At 39.5% G+C, this 19439-nt stretch overlaps 1 protein-coding gene and 1 non-coding gene across 5 annotated transcripts in view; both read left to right on the top strand.

Moving 5' to 3' along the window:
• The window catches only part of MICU2 (mitochondrial calcium uptake 2), a 107250-nt gene that overhangs the window by 28382 nt on the left and 59429 nt on the right, over positions 1-19439 (top strand). For all 4 annotated transcript variants that reach the window (XM_050766491.1, XM_050766492.1, XM_050766493.1 and 1 more), the window contains exon 2: positions 5112-5253. In XM_050766491.1, coding sequence (XP_050622448.1) covers positions 5112-5253 — 142 coding nt within the window. The remainder of the gene's footprint in view (positions 1-5111; positions 5254-19439) is intronic.
• LOC126940939 (U6 spliceosomal RNA) lies at positions 16753-16854 on the top strand. Its single transcript, XR_007720997.1, has one exon. It is a non-coding gene; the product is annotated as a U6 spliceosomal RNA (small nuclear RNA).

Below are 19439 nucleotides of genomic sequence, written 5' to 3'. Positions count from 1 at the left end.
TTATAGATTAACAAAAGAAAATGTCAAAATTCATGATGATCTTTGCAGTATTGTATGGCTGCTGTTACTTTCCTCTGTCCGTTATTTGTCACATACCCCATAGATCCTCTGCATCATGAATCTGGCTCCCCAAATGTCAGAGCCAACTTTAGCATAGCTTGCTCTACTATTGTTCCCAGTCTTGGCAAACTCCTGCTCATCCTTTAAGATCCAGTTTAAGTATCTCCTACTCTGTAATACCTTTCTTTTTTTTTTTTCCTTTTTTTTTTCTTTTGAGATGGAGTCTTGCTCTGTTGCCCAGGCTGGAGTGCAGTGGCGTGATCTCGGCTTACTGCAAGCTCCGCCTCCCAAGTTCAAGTGATTCTCCTGCCTCAACCTCCTGAGTAACTAGGGTTACCGGCACATGCCACCACACCCAGATAACTTTTGTATTTTTAGTAGAGACGTAGTTTCACCTTAAGTCTACAAGGCAGTCTATTGGCTCTCTGCCTTCTCATAGAATTTATGTGTAGTTCTGTTAGAGCGTTTGTTAAAATTATCTATCATAATACTAATGGCTAACCTTCTAGAACATTTAATGTGTGCTGGGCACTATGCTGAGTTTTATGTGTATTATTTCATTGAAGGCTCATTAAAAAAAAAAAAAAAAACCTTTGAGATAGATACTGTTGTTTTTTGCATTTCGCAGATCAACTGAGGGGTAATGTTGCCCAAGTGACAGAACTAGAATTTAAATCTAGGCAGTTTGAGTCCCCTTTACTCATTTTTCAAATGAGTCAGGTGAGGTGCAGAGAGATAATTTGTCCAAGGTCACATACCTAGTGACATAACTAGAATTTGAATCCCAAGCAGTTTGATTTCAGAGCTAGTACTTTTAACTGTTTATTTGCTATCCAACACTTCCCTTTGTAAACTCCTTAAGGGGGAGACTTCATAGTATCTGTCTATATATTCCCAGAACAGTGACACATAACAGTTTCTTAAATGTTTGAGAATGAATTAATGAACTTTTTCATTGCCTAATACGTAAACAATATTAAGCTAGGTATTTGTATTTGTACTGTTATTAGATATAATTTTTTTTTCTTTTTTTTTTTTTGGAAGGAGTCTGGCTCTGTCACCCAGGATGGAGTGCAGTGGCGCGATCTCAATCTCGGCTCACTGCAAGCTCCACCTCCCGGGTTCACTGCGTTCTCCTGCCTCAGCCTCCCGAGTAGCTGGGACTACAGCCTCCCGCCACCACGCCTGGCTAATTTTTTTGTATTTTTGGTAGAGACGGGGTGTCACTGTGTTAGCCAGGATGGTCTCGATCTCCTGACCTTGTGATCTGCCCATCTCAGCCTCCCAAAGTGCTGGTATTACAGGCGTGAGCCACCACGCCCAGCCTAATTCTGATTTTTTAAAAAATTGTAATTTCTATTCTTTTTATAGAGACAGAGTCTCACTACATTGCTCAGGCTGGTCTCAAATAACTTTGATATCTTGACGTTTATTATACCTCCTGATCCTCCCCATCTAAACTGATGTGCTAACTGTACTTACTTAAGTCTACAAGCCATTTTCTTTGCCTTAGCTCAGTTTACCAAGCCTAACCTACCACGAATATGCCACAGTGAAAAAGAGACAACAGAGATTAAATGAGTACCCAAAGCAACATGGTTAGTTCAGGGAAAATGAAAATAGCAGCAGCAAAAACAAACAAAAGCAACCTGAAACCTAAGAGGAAAGAGAAACAAAACTGGGAAAAGAGAGAGCACGCACGTCTGTTATCAGGAAAACCACACAGATAGAAGGAAGGAAGAGGTGAAGAAAGAAAGGAGAACACAGAGTTAGGAAATAGTTTACATTTTCTGCCAAAGGCTTGTTGTAAACTATGTTTTTAGTTGTTCAAGGTTATTAATAAGGGATAATTTGGCATGCATTACCTTAGGCTATAAATTAGCATTTGGACGTTAGCCACTTGTTCCCAGCATTTATCTGAAGTAGTTAATAAGCAAACTAGTTAACCAAACATGGTGTGGAACTCAAAAGACCTGACTTCTGGTCCTTTGCACAAAAGTGTTGGACTAGATGATCTCTAAGTCCCTTGTAACTCTTAAAATTCTATGTTGTATGTCAGTTATAGTCCCAATATGTATAAGGCACCAGGCCAGATGCTTTCCACAGTACAGTGAAACAAAGATGAAATTTATGCTTCAAGAGTTTAGTTGAAAAAATAGACAAAAAACAGACGACTTGTTTTTTATTACAGTGCATTCGTGGAAATGATATAATAAGGCACCTTTTTTTCTTCTTAGGAACAATATTGTGGTTATTACATTCTTGACCATTAAATCTATCCAGTAAGTCTGAGATTTGATCAGAATTATTATAAAAATGAAGTAAAACAAGCTAAGCCTGACAGATGAATAGAAGGTTAATAATGGCATTGGCAAATTAATCTTCCAAATTCTATGAAATAAGCATAAATATAGAATGCACATTGATTGTATTAGTGATCCTTTAAAATGTACTTTTAAAATTCTACTACTGTATAATAAAGATGACCTAAAAAAAAACTATGTTGGTTCATCAACTTGGAATTAGAAAGGCTCTGGTAATTTCAGAACAATACTTTTTTTTTTTTCCTTACATAAATTTTGTTGTAGCAAAGAAACACATTCAGTACATCCTACTTACTTTAAATTTGATTGAACTAGAGAAGTAACACCTACCATTTAGGAAATGGACAACAGTTAGCCCAGGGACTAAAGGATGACTAATTCTAATTCTGTTCTTTGTTATTTTTCTCTGAAGTTTATCTTAAATCCTATTTTTTTCAGAAAAACTTTCTCAGCTACCATTACCCACACTGCTTCTTCTATTTTCCTCATTTATATTATTCTAACAGGAGCTAGTATAGGATCGTGGTTGAGACAGTGGGGTTGATGTCATACTGCCTATGCTATCACTTACAATCTAGGCAAGCTGGTTAACTTTCACAAGCCTTAAGTGTTTCGGGTTTCTTTTTTTTTTTTTTTTTTTTTTTTGGTAAAATGAAGATGACAAAAATGGTGTCTACTATTAAGGGCATTGTGGAGATTAAGAACAGGTATGTAAAGATATTAGCACCCTGCTCTGCGTATACTACATACTTAATGAACGTTAGATACTATAATACAGAGTATTATATATTAATATATAATACTACAGTATATTATAATACTACAGAGTTGCCCCCTTGATTCTTATGTGTTCTGCCTCTTCCTGGAGTCTCCTCAAATTAGTAAATGCTCAATTCAGTGTTTTCTTCAGAAAAGGTGGGGCTTAGGATGAAGAGAAAGACTCTAATAGTAGGAGATGGTGACTTGGGGGCTTCCTCTGCATATTTCATAAGGGAAATGGTAGGATTACAGTCTGCTGTGGTGATGATCTCCAGATGATAGTTTTGTACTCTATAGGCAGAGTGTGAGAGGTTTACTATGTGTGTATGTGTGTATGTATGTATATTTGCCTCACGTATAAAATGTTCAGAAAGCATCAATAAAATTTAGTTTTCTGATTACTGGGATGGTAAGTGTGGACTTATGTAATTAAAACATTCTCCTTGAGTTATTTTTGTAGTAGTCACTTAAGGGAAAAGAAAAGGAAAGGCAAAGGGGTGGTAAGGGTACAGATCATTACAATATTATTGATGGTCTACATGTGCAGTATTCTGGTAGGCACTGACAACACAAAAGAGGTGTAAAACTAGCTGCTCAAGGAAGCCTATTGTCTAATTAAGAGAGAAAATTAATACTGGTCAGAGAACTGAAATCAGCTAAAAAGAAGGGCTTTGAACAGCTTTGAATTTGGAGAGATTTAAGCAACTGGAATTCATGTTTTTCCCATTTCAATTCAGATCGGCAGTCACTGAACATTGCCTGTGTGCCAGGGAGAATTATAGAATCAGTATTAAGTGTGAAAAGTAGGTGATATGTCCAGGAAGGATACTGTGGTCCAGGTTAGAGCAGTGCATCAGGAAAGCAATCCAGGATGAAAGCCTGCTATTGGATTTCACAGATAATATGTTCTTGTATCAAGGTTCATGCATTGACATAGGTGCCTGTTAACTGCTGTGTCATCTTCCTCCAGTCTCCCTAGTTCACAATGCCCAGTCAGGTGTAGGAGGATAGTGTGGTTGTTAAGAGATTAAAACCCTTTGAGTCAGACCTAGCTTTTTAGCCTGCCTCTGCTATTTACTTTTCAGTTTCTCTATCTACTGCTGTATCTACTGTTCAAAGTTATTGTGAGGATTAACTAAATAATCTATGTGAATACTTAATTAGTACAGTGCCTAATATATAGAAAGTGCTCAACGAAAAGTTCTTTATAAAGATTTCAGTACTGTCTTCATTAGCATTTAGTTAGGGTCTAAGTCCTACTGCCTGAAGTGCAGACTCTTCCACTACATTCCTATATATTCCACAATATTTTACCCATCCTTCTTCTTCTGGCCCTTTCTACCCATGGTTCTCTCACATTTCTGAAAGCAAAGCTATTTATCTAATATGATATATTTTATCTTTTTGAAAGCACAACTTTGCATATTCTGTTGCCTTCCTGACTTTCTTCTGCCACTTTCTTTCCTCAGTCACTCTGGTACCGTTGGCCTTTCTGCTGTTCCTCGACCAAACTTGTTCCCACCTCATGGACTCTGTGCTTGCTTAGAATGCTTTTCTTCCAGGGACGCCCCCAGGATACACTAACTCCACCTCGTTTAGTCTCTCTAAATGTTACCTCTCTAGAAAGACCTTCTCTGACTATCTTAAGGTATTACCGCCTTATCCCTTTCTTATCCTGCTTTATATTTCTTTGTAGTACTTCTTACCATTCTGTATTATTTTATACATTTATTCTTTAATTGCCATTCTCCCTTTTTGGAATGTCACTTCCCTCAAGTTAGTCTAATTCACTGTTGTATCTTCAGTGCAACGTGGGCACTCAGTTAATATTTGTTAAATGAATGATTTTGAAAGTTTGGGGATTGTCAGATCCAAGCGTGAAAGTTAATTTTTAAAGATTGTCCTAGAAGTGACTGTTTGGGAATAACACTGAAAAAAATCTTAAATTGCAATTTGTTTTTCTTTTAGAAAAATGTTGAACATGGAATGATAGGGAAACTGTCTCTTCGTAAGCAGCGCTTCATGCAGTTTTCTTCACTGGAGCATGAAGGAGAATATTATATGACACCACGAGACTTCCTCTTCTCAGTGATGTTTGAGCAAATGGAACGTGAGTTGGGTCTTTTTTTAATTAAAAAAATTAAACTTCAGGGCTGAAAAACCTGTTTTTCAGGATTGATAACAGCTTTTCTTCATTTTAATTATCATCTTTGTACCATGCGTTTGCTTATTTAGACTTTTCTTGTGACACTACTTATACTTTTATATTTATCTTGAAATAGTTGTTTTGTATATAGGTTTCTCTAAAGAGACAGGAAAAATAGTTTAAGTTTTAATTGTCACTAAATATGTTATTAGTAATTACTTCATCCATGTTTTAAATTGGGCCAAAAAAAAAAAATGAAACTAGATTTGAGAAGTTAGGAGAGCAGTCATGATGTCACAGGTAGAAAATCCTGAAAAAAATGAGAAACAAGTTGAAAAACTATAATTACATAATTTTATTTAATAAGCAGCCAACTTGCATTTGTTTCAGAATTCAGAAATTCTTAGTTTTATTATCTAAATTAGTCCTCACTTTGCATAGAGTGGATTTGGCCCCATCCTCTGTGCCCATGTTGAAGAAGGAGTCTATGAAAACTTGTTGGCGTTCTGACACCTTCCTAAATGTACTGGAACACTCGCTATAAACATGCAGCAGCTGAAATGGGTGAGAGCAAGGTGAGCCGTCATAGTATAGATTGAATTCAAAAAGGCCGAGAGAACTTGGCACAGCATTATAACATTGAGGGATGACGAACAAAAACAAAATGAGTGATCATGGTGTGTTCTAGGGACAATAAATTCAGTAATCACTGGAACGAAAGGATTACTTTAAGCAGTAGTGAGGGATGAAATTGAAAAACAGATAAGGTCCGGATTATCCAGAAAACTTCAGTGACCCTTTCCAACCACCAGATGAATGGTATTTGGCAGGGATGAATGGCATTGAAGGTTTGTGAGCAGAAAAATAAGGTGGTAAAAATATGTTTAGAGTTTTATTTATTTGAGACAGAGTCTCGCTCTCTCTCCCAGGCTGGAGTGAAATGGCACTATCTCGGCTCACTGCAACCTCTGCCTCCCGGGTTCAAGCAATTCTCCTGCCTCAGCCTCCTGAATAGCTGGGATTACAGGTGCCTGGCTAATTTTTGTTTTTGTTTGTTTGTTTGTTTTTTGAGACGGAGTCTCGCTCTGTCACCCAGGCTGGAGTGCAGTGGCGTGATCTTGGCTCACTGCAACCTCCACCTCTCGGGTTCAAGCAATTCTCCTGCCTCAGCCTCCCAAGTAGCTGGGATTACAGGCATGTGCCACCACGCCCAGCTAATTTTTTGTATTTTTTAGTAGAGACGGGGTTTTACCGTGTTTGCCAGGATGGTCTCAATCCCCTGACCTCGTGATCCGCCCTCCCTGGCCTCCCAAAGTGCTGGGATCACAGGCGTGAGCCACCGCACCTGGCCTTGTATTTTTAGTAGAGACGGAGTTTCACCATGTTGGCCAAGCTGGTCTCAACCTCCTCACCTCAGGTGATCTGCCCCCCTTGGCCTCCCAACGTGCTGATATTGCAGGCATGAGCCACCTCGCCCAGCCTAGGTTATTTTATTACAGCTTTTTTGCAGGGAAGTTTGTGTATATTAGAAACCTTAAAGATATTTACCCATATTAATGCAGTAAGTTCATAATATAAGTAATCAAAGATATGCAGAAAGATTTATCTTAAAAAGTAGTTTAGCCTCTGACATGTGAAACACTTGGACGTCATGAATTCCTGTTAGATTCATCAGAGAATTGAGGTCACACTTGAGCTGGAAACTGAAGGCAAGCAGATCCATAGAGTCAGCTTACTGCCGACGGAAACCACTAAGAACCCACCACTGGAGCCGGCTTCAGGTAGGAGTATTTGAAGGGTAATTAATTGCTGGAATCTCAGTGCGAACCAGCTTGGGAGATAACAACTACTGAAGAACCAGCCACAGAGAAGCCCATACGCCTTTGTGATTTTTACCTTGCGGAACTCTGCCAGGTTCTCACAGTGAAGAGCTAAGAAAAATGCTCTCCCCTCTCCATCATTGGGAGGGAAAAGTAGCCATTTTTAGACACTCCCAGAGTATTTCATTCTCCTTAAGAAAGGCCTGCATAGAAAACAAACTTTTTTACTGGAGCCCAGCCAACCTAGGGAGATGGAAATCCCCAAATCTAGCCCCCTCTGGCCTTCTTGTCTCACCAAAGGGAGCAGAGAAACAAAAAAACTGAGAACTGCTTTTGAAGGGCACATCCCTTCACAGTCACACAGTCTGACTAAGAGACTGACAGCTGATCATAGGACTGTACAATACCTACCTCCCTTTTCACCTCACCACCACATCGACAGAGCAGGCCCCTGTACAATAATAAGGCAGGACTGAAAGAACTTACCTCTTAGATTTTATTTAAGGAGACCTGCCTGCCTTTTCACCTCACCACCACATCGACAGCAGTCTCCTGTACAATAATAAGGCAGGACTGAAAGAACTTACCTCTTAGATTTTATTTAAGGAGAGAAAAGACAACAGGAGAGAAAAAAAAAAAGGCACCAGAGGAAATTTTAGCCTCTGTCACCTACAACTACAGCAAACAGTAAACACAACTGATTCCTACCCAGATAAACATAAAAGGCCAGTCTACCTCAGTAACTTTTACCAAATACATCATGCCTGACTTAGAACCAGAAAGTCACAAGGCATGTTAAAAAGAAAAAGCACAATCTGGAAAGACAAAGCAAACATCAGTATCAGATTTATATATAGCAGATATTTGGAATTATCAGACCAGGAATTTAAAATAACATTAATATGCTAAGGGCTCCAGTGGAAAAAGTGTACAGCACTTAATGTAATGTAAGCAGAGGCAAAGAAATTCTTAGAACAAACCAAAAGGAAATGCTCAAAATCAAAAATAGTGTTACAGAAATGAAGAATGTGGCCGGGCGCGGTGACTCAAGCCTGTAATCCCAGCACTTTGGGAGGGCGAGACGGATGGATCACGAGGTCAGGAGATCGAGACCATCCTGGCTAACACGGTGAAACCCCGTCTCTACTAAAAAATACAAAAAAAAAAAAAAAAAAAAACTAGCTGGGCGAGGTGGCGGGCGCCTGTAGTCCCAGCTACTCAGGAGGCTGAGGCAGGAGAATGGCATAAACCCGGGAGGCAGAGCTTGCAGTGAGCTGAGATCCGGCCACTGCACTCCAGTCTGGGCGACAGAGCGAGACTCTGTCTCAAAAAAAAAAAAATGAAGAATGCGTTTGACATTAGCCAGGTGTGTTGGTACACACCTGTAGTCCTGGCTACTTCAGAGGCTGAGGATCACTTGAGCCCAGGAGTTTGAGGCTACAGCAAACTATGATTGCACCACTACACTCCAGCCTGGGTGACAGAGCAATACCCTGACTCAAAAAAAAAATGCATTTGTTGGGCCCATCAGTGTAATGGATCTGGCGGAGAGAAGAATCAGTGAGCTTGAAAATATGTCAGTAGAAACTTCCCAACTTGAAAAGCAAAGAGGAACAAAAAGACTGAGAAAAACAGAATATTCAAGAACTGTGAGTCAATTACAAAAGATATAACATATAAGTAACAGAAATACCAGAAAAAGAAGAGGAAAACAAACATTTGAAATAATAATGACTGAGAATTTTCCAAAATTATTAACAAATGTCAAGCCATAGATTCAAGAAGTTTACGAAAACACCAAGCAGAATAAATACCAAGAAATGTCTAGGTATATCATATTCAAACTGCAGGAATTTTTTTTTCTTTTTTTGTTTTTCTTTTTTTTTTTTTGAGACAAAGTCTCACTCTATCGCCCAGGCTGGAGTGCAGTGGAGCAATCTCAACTCACTGCAAGCTCCGCCTCCCGGGTTCACGCCATTGTCCTGCCTCAGCCTTCCCAGTAGCTGGGACTACAGGCACCCGCTACCACAGCTGGCTAATTTTTTTATTTTTAGTAGAGACAGGGTTTCACTGTGTTAGCCAGGATGGTCTCAATCTCCTGACCTTGTGATCCGCCCTCCTCGGCCTCCCAAAGTGCCGGGATTACAGGCGTGAGCCACCGCACCCAGCTAGAAAAATTTTAAAGAACAAAAGAAAGAGAAAAAAATCTTGACAGAAGCCAAAGAAGAAAAACACCTTATCTGTAGAAAAACAATGGTAAGAATTGTATCATATTTCTTTTTAAGCAAGAAGAGGGTGGATAAAATATTTAAAATTTTGAAAGAAAAATTTACCAATGTAGAATTCTGGATCCAGTGAAAATTATCCTTCAAAAGTGAAAAAGAAATACATTCTCAGACAAACCAAATTTGAGAGAATTTGTCACCGGTAGATCTGATTTACAAGAAATGTTCAAAGAAACATTTCTTCTTTCTTTGAAGAAAGATGTTCTTCAAAAAGAAGAAAAATGATATATCAGGAACTTGGCATGAAGAAAGGAAGACAGTTAAGTTAGAAAAGGAATACATGAATATAAAATTAAATCACATTTAAAATATTGATATAATAGATAACAGTTTAATCAAAATAATAGTAACACAATATTGGATGATCAAATTGTATGGATAAGTGAAATGTATGACAGCAATGGTATAAGGGACAGGAGGGAGGAATTGGGAATACTTTTGTTATAAGATACTGGTACCACCTATGAAGTGGTATAGTGTTATTTGAACATGCACTTAAATTAGTTGCAAATATATATTGCAAACTTTAGGACCACCACTAAAAAAAATATTTTTAATAAATATAATTGACATTCTAAGAGACGAGAGAAAATCAAGTTATATAAAATACTCAACTAAAACCAGAGAAGGCAAAAAAAGAGTGGAAGACAAAAAAATGAAACAAAACTCAAGTGCAATAGTTAGATATGGTAGATATCAATCCAGATATATCAACAGTCACTGTAGATATGTATTTTATGCATGTTGTTTATAAGAAACCCACTTTAAATGTAAAGGTACAGATAGAATAATTGCTAACACTAATCAAAAGAAGGCTGGAGTAGCTATACTGGTTTCAGATAAACCGGATTTAAGAGTGAGGGAAATTATCAGGAATAGAAAGAGGCATTGCATAATGATTTTTTTTTAATGGGTAAGTACTCCAGGAAGACATAACTATCTATAATGTATGTATACCTAACAACAGGGCATCAAAGCACATGAGGCAGAAACTGATGGAACTGCAAGGAGAAACAGATGTGCTCTTGGATGCTATTATACTTGGAGATTTCAAGAGCCTTCTGTCCTTGATTGACAGATTCAGCAGAAGGAAAACCAATAAGGATATACCTGAATAGAATAGCACCATCAATTAACTGGCTCTAATTGACACTTATAGGATATTTCATCTAATGATAGCAGAATATACATTCTGAAGCTAACCTGGAACCATTCACCAAGATAGACCAGATTTGGGGTCATAAAACACACTTAAAACATTTACAAGAATAGGAATCATAGAAAGTATGGTCTTAGACCACAGTAGACTTAAACTAGAAATCAGTAACAGAAAGATAGCTGAAACATCCCCAAATATTTGAGATTAAATGATACATTTTAAAATAACACATGGGTCAAATAAGGAATCTGAGAAGAAATTTTAAAATGTTTTCAACCAATGAAAGTGAAGCTGGGATCTTCAGAAGAGTATTTGGTACTAGAAGAAAACCCTAGGCAAGAATGATTTAGATGACCAAGTGGAAAATGTAAAAACTTATAGGACCAGTCAGAGAAAGAATAGTTTTGAATCGAATCAATGTAATATAGTCGGTGGGATAAGCTATATAGCTAACTAGAGTCTAGATGTTGTTACAGGCACTCAAATTTTTACAGAACATTCTGCTACTTAGATATTTCTACAAGCATAATTGGGCCTGTTGGCCTAGTTCGTAACCCCTAATCTATAAATTCAGTGTAATTGCAATAATCCCAATGGGGTAGGTAAATGTGTGCTCACACATGTATGCACACGTGTGTGTGTATGTTCATGTTTTTTGACAAGCTGATTTGAAAAATTATATGGAAAAACACCGGGCCTGAACTAGCAAAGACATTCTGAAAGAAGGAAAAAAATGGGGAAGTTACTCTATCAAATAATGAGCTTTATTATAAAACCTCAGTAATCAAATGGCATTGGCATAGGGAGAGACAAACTGACCATTGGAACAGAATAAAGGGCCCAGAACAGCAATGGAACTTTCATATATGAGAGAGGTGGCATTATAAATCATTGGAAAAAGAGGGACTGTTCAACGAATGGTACTAGTACAGTTAGATATGCATGTGGAAAACAAGCAAACATTTTTTAAAGATAATTTTAAAATCCATCTCCTTAGGTTAGAGAAATCTTCTTTAAATAAGCCACAAAAAGCACTATCATAAAAGATTGATAAAATTCAACCATATTAAAATTAGAACTTCTATTGATTTGCCTTAGAGAAATTGAAAAGGTAAGCCAAAAACTTGCAAAATTGAAGACAATACTTAGTATATGTAGAAAACTACAAATCAATAAGAAAAAGACAATTTTTTTATAAAAGGGACAGAAGTAATAAATAGGCATTCACAGAAGAGGAAATGTGTACGAAAAATGAACATAAAGATGTTTACCCTTGTTAGTGGCTACAATAAGATATAATTTTGTACATATTAGATTAGCAACAATTAAGTTTGTTAATGACAGCGGTAGAAGAGAATGTAGATCAGTTAAGATTTTTATACCCCGTTAGTTGGACATGCCAATTGAAACTACTACTTTGGTCTGGGCACGGTGGCTCACCCCTGTAATCCCAGCACTTTGGGAGACCAAGGCAGGTGGATCACCTGAGGTCAGGAGTTCAAGAGCAGCCTGGCCAACATGGAGAAACCCTGTCTCTACTAAAAATTAGCCAGGTATGGTGGCGTGCATCTGTAGTCCCAGCTACTCGGGAGGCTGAAGCAGGAGAATCGCTTGAACCCAGAAGGTTGCCATGAGCCAAGATCGCACCACTGCACTTAAGCCTGGGCAACAGAGCAAGACTGTCTCAAAAAAAAAAAAAAAAAGAAAAAAGAAAGAAACTACTACTTTGGAAAACAATTTAGAACTGTTTTATAAAGTTAAACATTAGCATAACTTTTGATACACAAATCCCATTCCTGTATATACTCTATATGCAACAGGAATATTTGCACCTGTGCAGTGGGATATATGTATAAGAATGCTTATAGTGTCAGTGTTATATTAGCAAAAAAAGCTGGAAACAACTCAACTCTCCATTAATAACAGACTGGATAAATAAACTGTGCTACAGTATATTCACACAATGGAATTTTACTGAGTAAAAGTGAATAAGCTTAAACAATTGACTTTCATCATGGCAGCATGAGTAACTCCATTGGCCCACTTCCCACTGAAACTGGTAAAAAATCTTAAGACCTTCCTTCAGAGTCTCTGGAAGTGGTCTTAGAGTCATACAGCACATTAAAAACATCTCTTTAAGAAAATCTGTAAGAAAAGTAAGAGTCTAGGATGCTTGAACTAAGAACTCCCTCCCTACCCTGTCCCAGTTTGTTGAATGGAAACTTATTTCAAACTGGTGCAGCCAAGAACAGAGTGTTTCCTCTCTCCTCAGTACCCATTCAGAGGGCTTTCTTCCCAGAGAAACAGGGTATCAGCATTTCTCATCCTGCCCCCAGCTACTTGTTGCTGAGGCTAGTTCTGGGGAGTGCAGCTGAGAAGTAGGAGCTCCCTTTTCCCACCCAGCCCTCACCTGTGAAATGGAAGCTCCACCTTGGGCTCTGTGCTACTAAGAATACTGGGACCCTGATTGCTCTTGTCTCAACTTGTAAGACAGGTTCCACACTGAGAGAGGCAAGTCAAGAAGACCTGAAGTTACACCACTGGTCCCACTCCCAGCCCCAGAGCTCAGCCCACAGATTTTGTGGGGTGAGAAGTGGAGGGTGTGGGCAACAGGGAAAACAAATAGCTCCTTATCTCTTCCCAGAGAAACTGACTTCATCGTCAACAGAAAACGGAGAAGTTCAAGCCTAAGAGCCACACTCAGAAACAAGCGGAGGTTGTGGTGAAAGGTAGTTTGGAGGCCGTTGACAAATCCAACTAAGATAACAGGCTAAACTGCAGGCTGGCTGCTCTGCGGAAGACACCTAGGGAAAGAGACAGCTGTAAGGAGCCCTCCCGGGGTCATCACAAATATTAAACACTGACCATGGAAATTATTCCTTCAAAGGACCCCAAATTAGTAGAGCTTAACATCTTGGCATGGTCAAGAAAAAGGAAACTAGAGTGCTGCCCAAATTACTGTCATCCCAGGGTGACTGAAGGCATACCCCAAACTGCCTCCCTGAGGAGCAATGTCAGAGGCTTAACACTGGGGGCGATAGTCTTCATTAAAACAGTCCAGCTTGGCACTAAACAAAGAGCAAATAAGCAAATAGCAATAACAACCCTGGGGAGCAGGGAATTGTTAGTAGTACTCAGAGTTGCCACAGTGTATTATCTGAAATGTGAGTTTTTATAACAAAATACTATGAAATATGCAAAGAAACAGGAATATATGACCCTACTGGACAAAAGCAGGTAACAGAAACTGCTTGTGATTGCAACCAGATATCAGATAGACCAGAAAAAGACTTCAGAATAGCCATTGTAAATATATTCAAAGAACTAAAGTAAACCATGATTAAAGATTATAATGTTTCCACTTTTATTATTCATTGGAATGCAATTAAACTATCAGAAGGCATTTAGCTAAATCAAGAATTCAGTAATTTTGCAGGCCAAATAATACATCCTTTATGCATATGATGTACTTCATCTTCATTTTTCATCCTGGATAAGAAGAATAATAATCTTGGTTGCATTCCTACCGATCATGATGAACAGCAAAATAAGGACAAACAGGGCCAACCCACTGACCCATGATCTCCATGAAGAAACAGAAAGATATAAAACAAAACAGTCTAAGATTTATTAGATCCTAAACTGATTTCTACCTGGTATTTATCTTTTTGGATTTTTTGCAAATAATATACTTTATTAATAGTAGTTAATGAGGCTTATGTAAACCATCTCCCCATGCTCCTTTCAAGTAGACACTCATTCTTCCTGGTTCCATGGTAGGCTTGAGGGAAACCGGTGTCATCCTCAGTCCTCCATTGTGCACTCCAAAAACCATCAAATGTGCTGCTTTGAGACCCAGCTTATCTAGCCAGAATGCCATTTCCCTTCTTATATTCTTTTCTGCTGAATTTCTTTAGCCTTATAGTTCTTTAGTTCTCATTTCCAGTGGCCTTCATTCTTACTCACTTCCCATGTCCATTACCTGGAATTGCTCCAGTTTTAAAATCTCAAATTGCAAAATCCCATTCTCTGGCAACAACTTGCTGTTGTCCCCACCCTGCCCATTTTCTAATACCCAATGTACCCATTCTCAGATTTAATAAAAGCTTCTAGTCTCAACTATCCCATTATTCCCAAGCTCTCCACTATTCCTGGGTATTTTTCCTCCCCTGTAGCTACAGGTTTGTCATTTTGTCACTGTTTAATAACTACTTGCAAATATCTTTCCCCTTTGTTGTTCTTGTCGGACTTAGCCTGCTATCAACTTTGGGAGAAAATCATGTGATTGTGTAGACCGGAGCCACTAATTTCATAGTCTTCACCTTCACCTAGAGTTTTCAAATCATTTTACACATGAATTAGCTTTCTCCTATTTCCTTCGTCAGCTCTTCTCAACTCTTGCTTCTTTTTTCAGACTTTTTATCACATCCTTTTTTCACATTTATAGTATTATTTCTCCTATTTTTAACTGAGCAAATTAAGGCCATAAGCTAGGGAGTTCTTCAGATCACCCCTTCCTGCCCGAGAAGTTGTCTACATGCTTTCTGGCCATTTAAACTGGAAGTAGTGCTCTTGCCCTGCTAAGGCTGATTCCTTCGCCCCCTCCTCTAGTTCCATCACTTTTTCTCTCCACTGTCTCATTCTTTAAAACTTCCAAATAGTCTCATGTCTTCACTATCCTGAAAACTCCCTAGACATTAGAGATGTAAATTTAAGAATCTTCAATATATACGTGCTATTTAAAGCTAAAATACTTGATGAGATCTCAAAAATGAGTTTAGGTAGAAAAGATAAGTCAAAGGACGGAGCGGTGAGTTATACCAATGCTTGGAGGTGGAGAGATGAGGAAAACCAGAGAAGGACCAGCTAAAAGGTAGGAAGAAAACCAGGAAAGCAGAGTGTTGTGAAATTTAAGTAAAGAAAGCATTTCAGCCGGGCGCGGTGGCTCACGCCTGTAATCCCAGCACTTTGGGAGGCCGAGGTGGGTGGATCACGAGGTCAGGAGTTCGAGACCATCCTGGCTAACACGGTGAAACCCCGTCTCTACTAAAAATACAAAAAAATAGCCAGGCATGGTGGCGGTTCCTGTGGTCCCGGCTACTCGGGAGGCTGAGGCAAGAGAATGGTGTGAACCCAGGAGGCGGAGCTTGCAGTGAGCTGAGAAAAAAAAAAAAAAGAAAGCATTTCAAGGACGGAGTAATCAACTATGAAAGATGCTGTTGAGGCCGGGCGCGGTGGCTCAAGCCTGTAATCCCAGCACTTTGGGAGGCCGAGACGGGCGGATCACGAGTTCAGGACATCGAGACCATCCTGGCTAACACGGTGAAACCCCGTCTCTACTAAAATACAAAAAAAATTAGCCGGGCGAGGTGGCGGGCGCCTGTACTCCCAGCTATTCAGGAGGCTGAGGCAGGAGAATGGCGTGAACCCGGGAGGTGGGGCTTGCAGTGAGCTGAGATCCGGCCATTGCACTCCAGCCTGGGCAACAGAGCTAGACTCCGTCTCAAAAAAAAAAAAAAAAAAAAAAAAAAAAGAAAGATGCTGTTGAGAAGTCAAGTCAGATGAGGACTAAGAATTGACCATTGGATTTGGCAATATGTGGGTTACTGGTGACCTTTATAAGAACAGTTTTGGTGCATTGTTGTAAACACGAAAACCTGACTAGAGTGAGTTTAGGAAAAAAATGGGAAAAACAAAAAATAAACCCCAGAGTGGCTTGCCATAAAGAGAAAGAGAGAGATGAAGCAGTAGACGGAGGCGGAAATGTGATTAAGAGGATCTTTCAATGTGTGTTGGTAGATGAGACAGGAAAACTGGGCAGTGCAGGAAGAAGGAACAATTTCTAAAACAAAGTCCTTGTGAAGACGAGAGGGAAAAGAGTGTGAGAGCACAGTGGAAGCTTGGATTAGGTAGGAGCACAGAGTTCCTTCGTAATGGTGGGAGAAAAGGCACACACACCACATGACAGCTAATGGGAGCTGGTCAAGTTGTTTATCATCTTTCTTTCTTTTTTTCTCAGTGAATTAGGAAGCCAGGTCATCAGCTGAGAGTGAAGAGGGGGGAAGGTATTGAGGTTTGCAGAAATAGCCTTATAAAAGAGTGAGAGTTGATGAATTGAGAAATACTATATGATCGGCAGTCGCCTTATTAAAGTCCCCACTTGAGGTTATTAATTTTGAAGTTAAGTCTATTTATATGCTTGCTTTGGCAGCACGTATGCCAAAATTGGAAAAATAAGAGATGATTAGCATGGCCCCTGTGCAAGGATGACACGTAAATTCGTGAAGCATTCCATATATTTTTTAAAATGTATTAAAAAAATATAAGTCTGTTTAGCATGATTGTGGTTCTTTTTCTCCACTGTGTTCAAGTGTAAAAGTGCTGGTATGGAATAGGCAGAGAGTTGGATCTAGCCAGCATCGGGATTAGCCAAGAGCATACGACAAAGTGAAAGAGAAGCAAGGGAGTCAATGTGTGCACAAGGGAACAGGTCTGATGGTTGACTGTAGAAGCTGAGCCAGGTGGCGTGTTAGGACATGAATGAGGAGGTGAGAAATAGTGAAAAGGTCATAGATTCAAATAGATCGTAGGGCCCAATGAGATGAAAGGATAGTTGGAGTCCACACACATAAGTGAAGAACAAAAGAAGAATGGGCATTATTGTGTAGTTGAGAGTACAGGTCCTAGAATAGGACAGAAAGTGAGTTTGAGTACTGGCTCCACCACTTAGTAGTATTGTGTCTGTGGGCAAGGTTGTGTAAGCTCTTAGCCTTGGTTTCCTCATCAGTAAAATGGGAATGCTAATGGTACCTACCTCAAAGTGTTGTTGTTTATTTTGCTTTGTTTTGTTTAAGAGATAGGGTCTTGCTCCATGGTCCAGGCTGGGGCGCAATAGTGCGATCATAGCTCCCTGCAGCCTCAACCTCCTGGGTTCAAGCAACTCCCCCGTCTCAGTCTCCAAAGTAGCTGGGACTACAGGCACATGCCACTGTGCTCAGCTAATTTTTTAATTTTTGTGGAGACAGAGGTTTTGCTTGGTTGCCCAGGCTGCTCTTGAACTCCTGACTTCAAGTGATCCTCCCGTCTTGGCCTCCCAAAGCACTGGATTATAGGTGTGAGCCACCATACCTGGCAGTAAGTATTTTCAAGTGTAATTCAGCCTAAGTTGAAACTGAAAACTGAATATTAATAAATTTATGTAGCTTTGGAATACCGAAAGTATCTGGAATGAGATGATAGAGTGGATTTTGCCTGAAGTCTTTACTAAGTTAAAGCAAGCAGATATTTGTAGCTCCTGTGTGTGCAGCTAGACGTTACAGTCATTTTCAGTAATAATATTTAAGGGAAAACTAAAATGGTGCTACCCCTACCCTTTAAAAATATCGATTCTACCACCTGTTAGACCATGATTTTAGCTTAAATTCCCTGAAGGTTTTTTTCACACGTCCACGAGCCCGAGGTCACAGCTTAAACTTAACGTCTTCATAACTGGTCAAGTGTAAGCAAAAATGGGTCACAGAACAGATGCCACTATTAAAGTCCCACTTGAGGTTATTATTCTAAAGTTGAAGTAAGTTTGTTCTGCATAATTGTGGTTCTATTTCTCCAGCATGTTCAGCTGCACAGTTGCTGAACTGGGAAGAGAGAAATCAGGCCTTGAGGAAGATGCCGCAGTAGTTTTGCCCTATGCCGGTTTTGACTGTTCCTTATACCAGTATATGGTATGCCCTTATTTAACTTACAGCATGAGATTTTTTTGCAAATAAATACGTAAATAATAAACAGACGAATGAACAGCCAACTCAGACCCCCAAATTCAGATTAACCAGTTGCTTACTCTGAAAGGGTTATGATTAGGGTGACCATAGAATGTATTATGGTGCACGTGCCAGAGTTGCTCATGTGACCCCGTATCTTTGCAAATTTATCTTGGACTTTGAAATTCCACAAATGAGTCTTAAATTTGAAAATCAATTGCAGTTGAACTAGGTAGTTTTTGTCTTTGCCACCATGTACTGTAGCTTAATCTGATTTGGGGCTCATCTCTTAATCTCTCTGAGATTGATTACTGCTCCCTAAAACTGAGTATCAGTTATCTAATGTGATAATAGAATTTCACGGACTTGCCTGACAGTAAATTCACTTAGGGCCCTTGTTTAAAAACTCTCATGCTTGTCGGCAGGGCGCAGTGGCCCACGCCTGTAATCCCAGCACTTTGGGAAGCCGAGGTGAGTGGATCACGAGGTCAGGAGATCGAGACCATCCTGATGGTGAAACCCCGTCTCTACTAAAAATACAAAAAAAAAAAAAATTAGCCAGACGTGATGATGGGCGCCTGTAGTCCCAGCTACTCAGGAGACTGAGGCAGGAGAATGGTGTAACCCAGGAGGCGGAGATTGCAGTGAGCCAAGATCGTGCCACGGCACTCCAGCCTGGGCCACAGAGCGAGACTCTGTCTCAAGAGAAAAAAAAAAAATCTCAAGCTTGTCTTCTCTCCTCCCCCACCCTGGGAAATTTTTATTCAGAAAGTCTGAGATACGGTGATAGAATCCTTGTATAACCCCCCCCACTTTCTATCTACTTATCTCTCTTAGATTCCTGTATGCTTAGCAAGCACCCTCCAAGTGATTGTTTTGGTCAAACAAGTTTGAGAAATATAACCTATGTGAAGGTGTCTTGGGATGCCGGGTGTCAATTGTGGTAAAGGGTGGCATATTGGAGTCAAACAGGACCTGGTCCTCTTTCCACAGCTTCACTAGCGCCGTTGTAACCTTGGGTAAACTACCTGACCTGACCTGTTTCCAGATCTATAAAATAATAGTGTCTACCATATAGTGTTGTTGGCATGATTAAATTAGAGAATGTGAGAAGACCTGTAGCTACTAT

The sequence above is a fragment of the Macaca thibetana genome, chromosome 17 (assembly GCF_024542745.1).
Source record: "Macaca thibetana thibetana isolate TM-01 chromosome 17, ASM2454274v1, whole genome shotgun sequence".
Taxonomy (NCBI): Eukaryota; Metazoa; Chordata; class Mammalia; order Primates; family Cercopithecidae; genus Macaca; species Macaca thibetana.
This window is presented reverse-complemented; position numbering and strand designations above follow the sequence as displayed.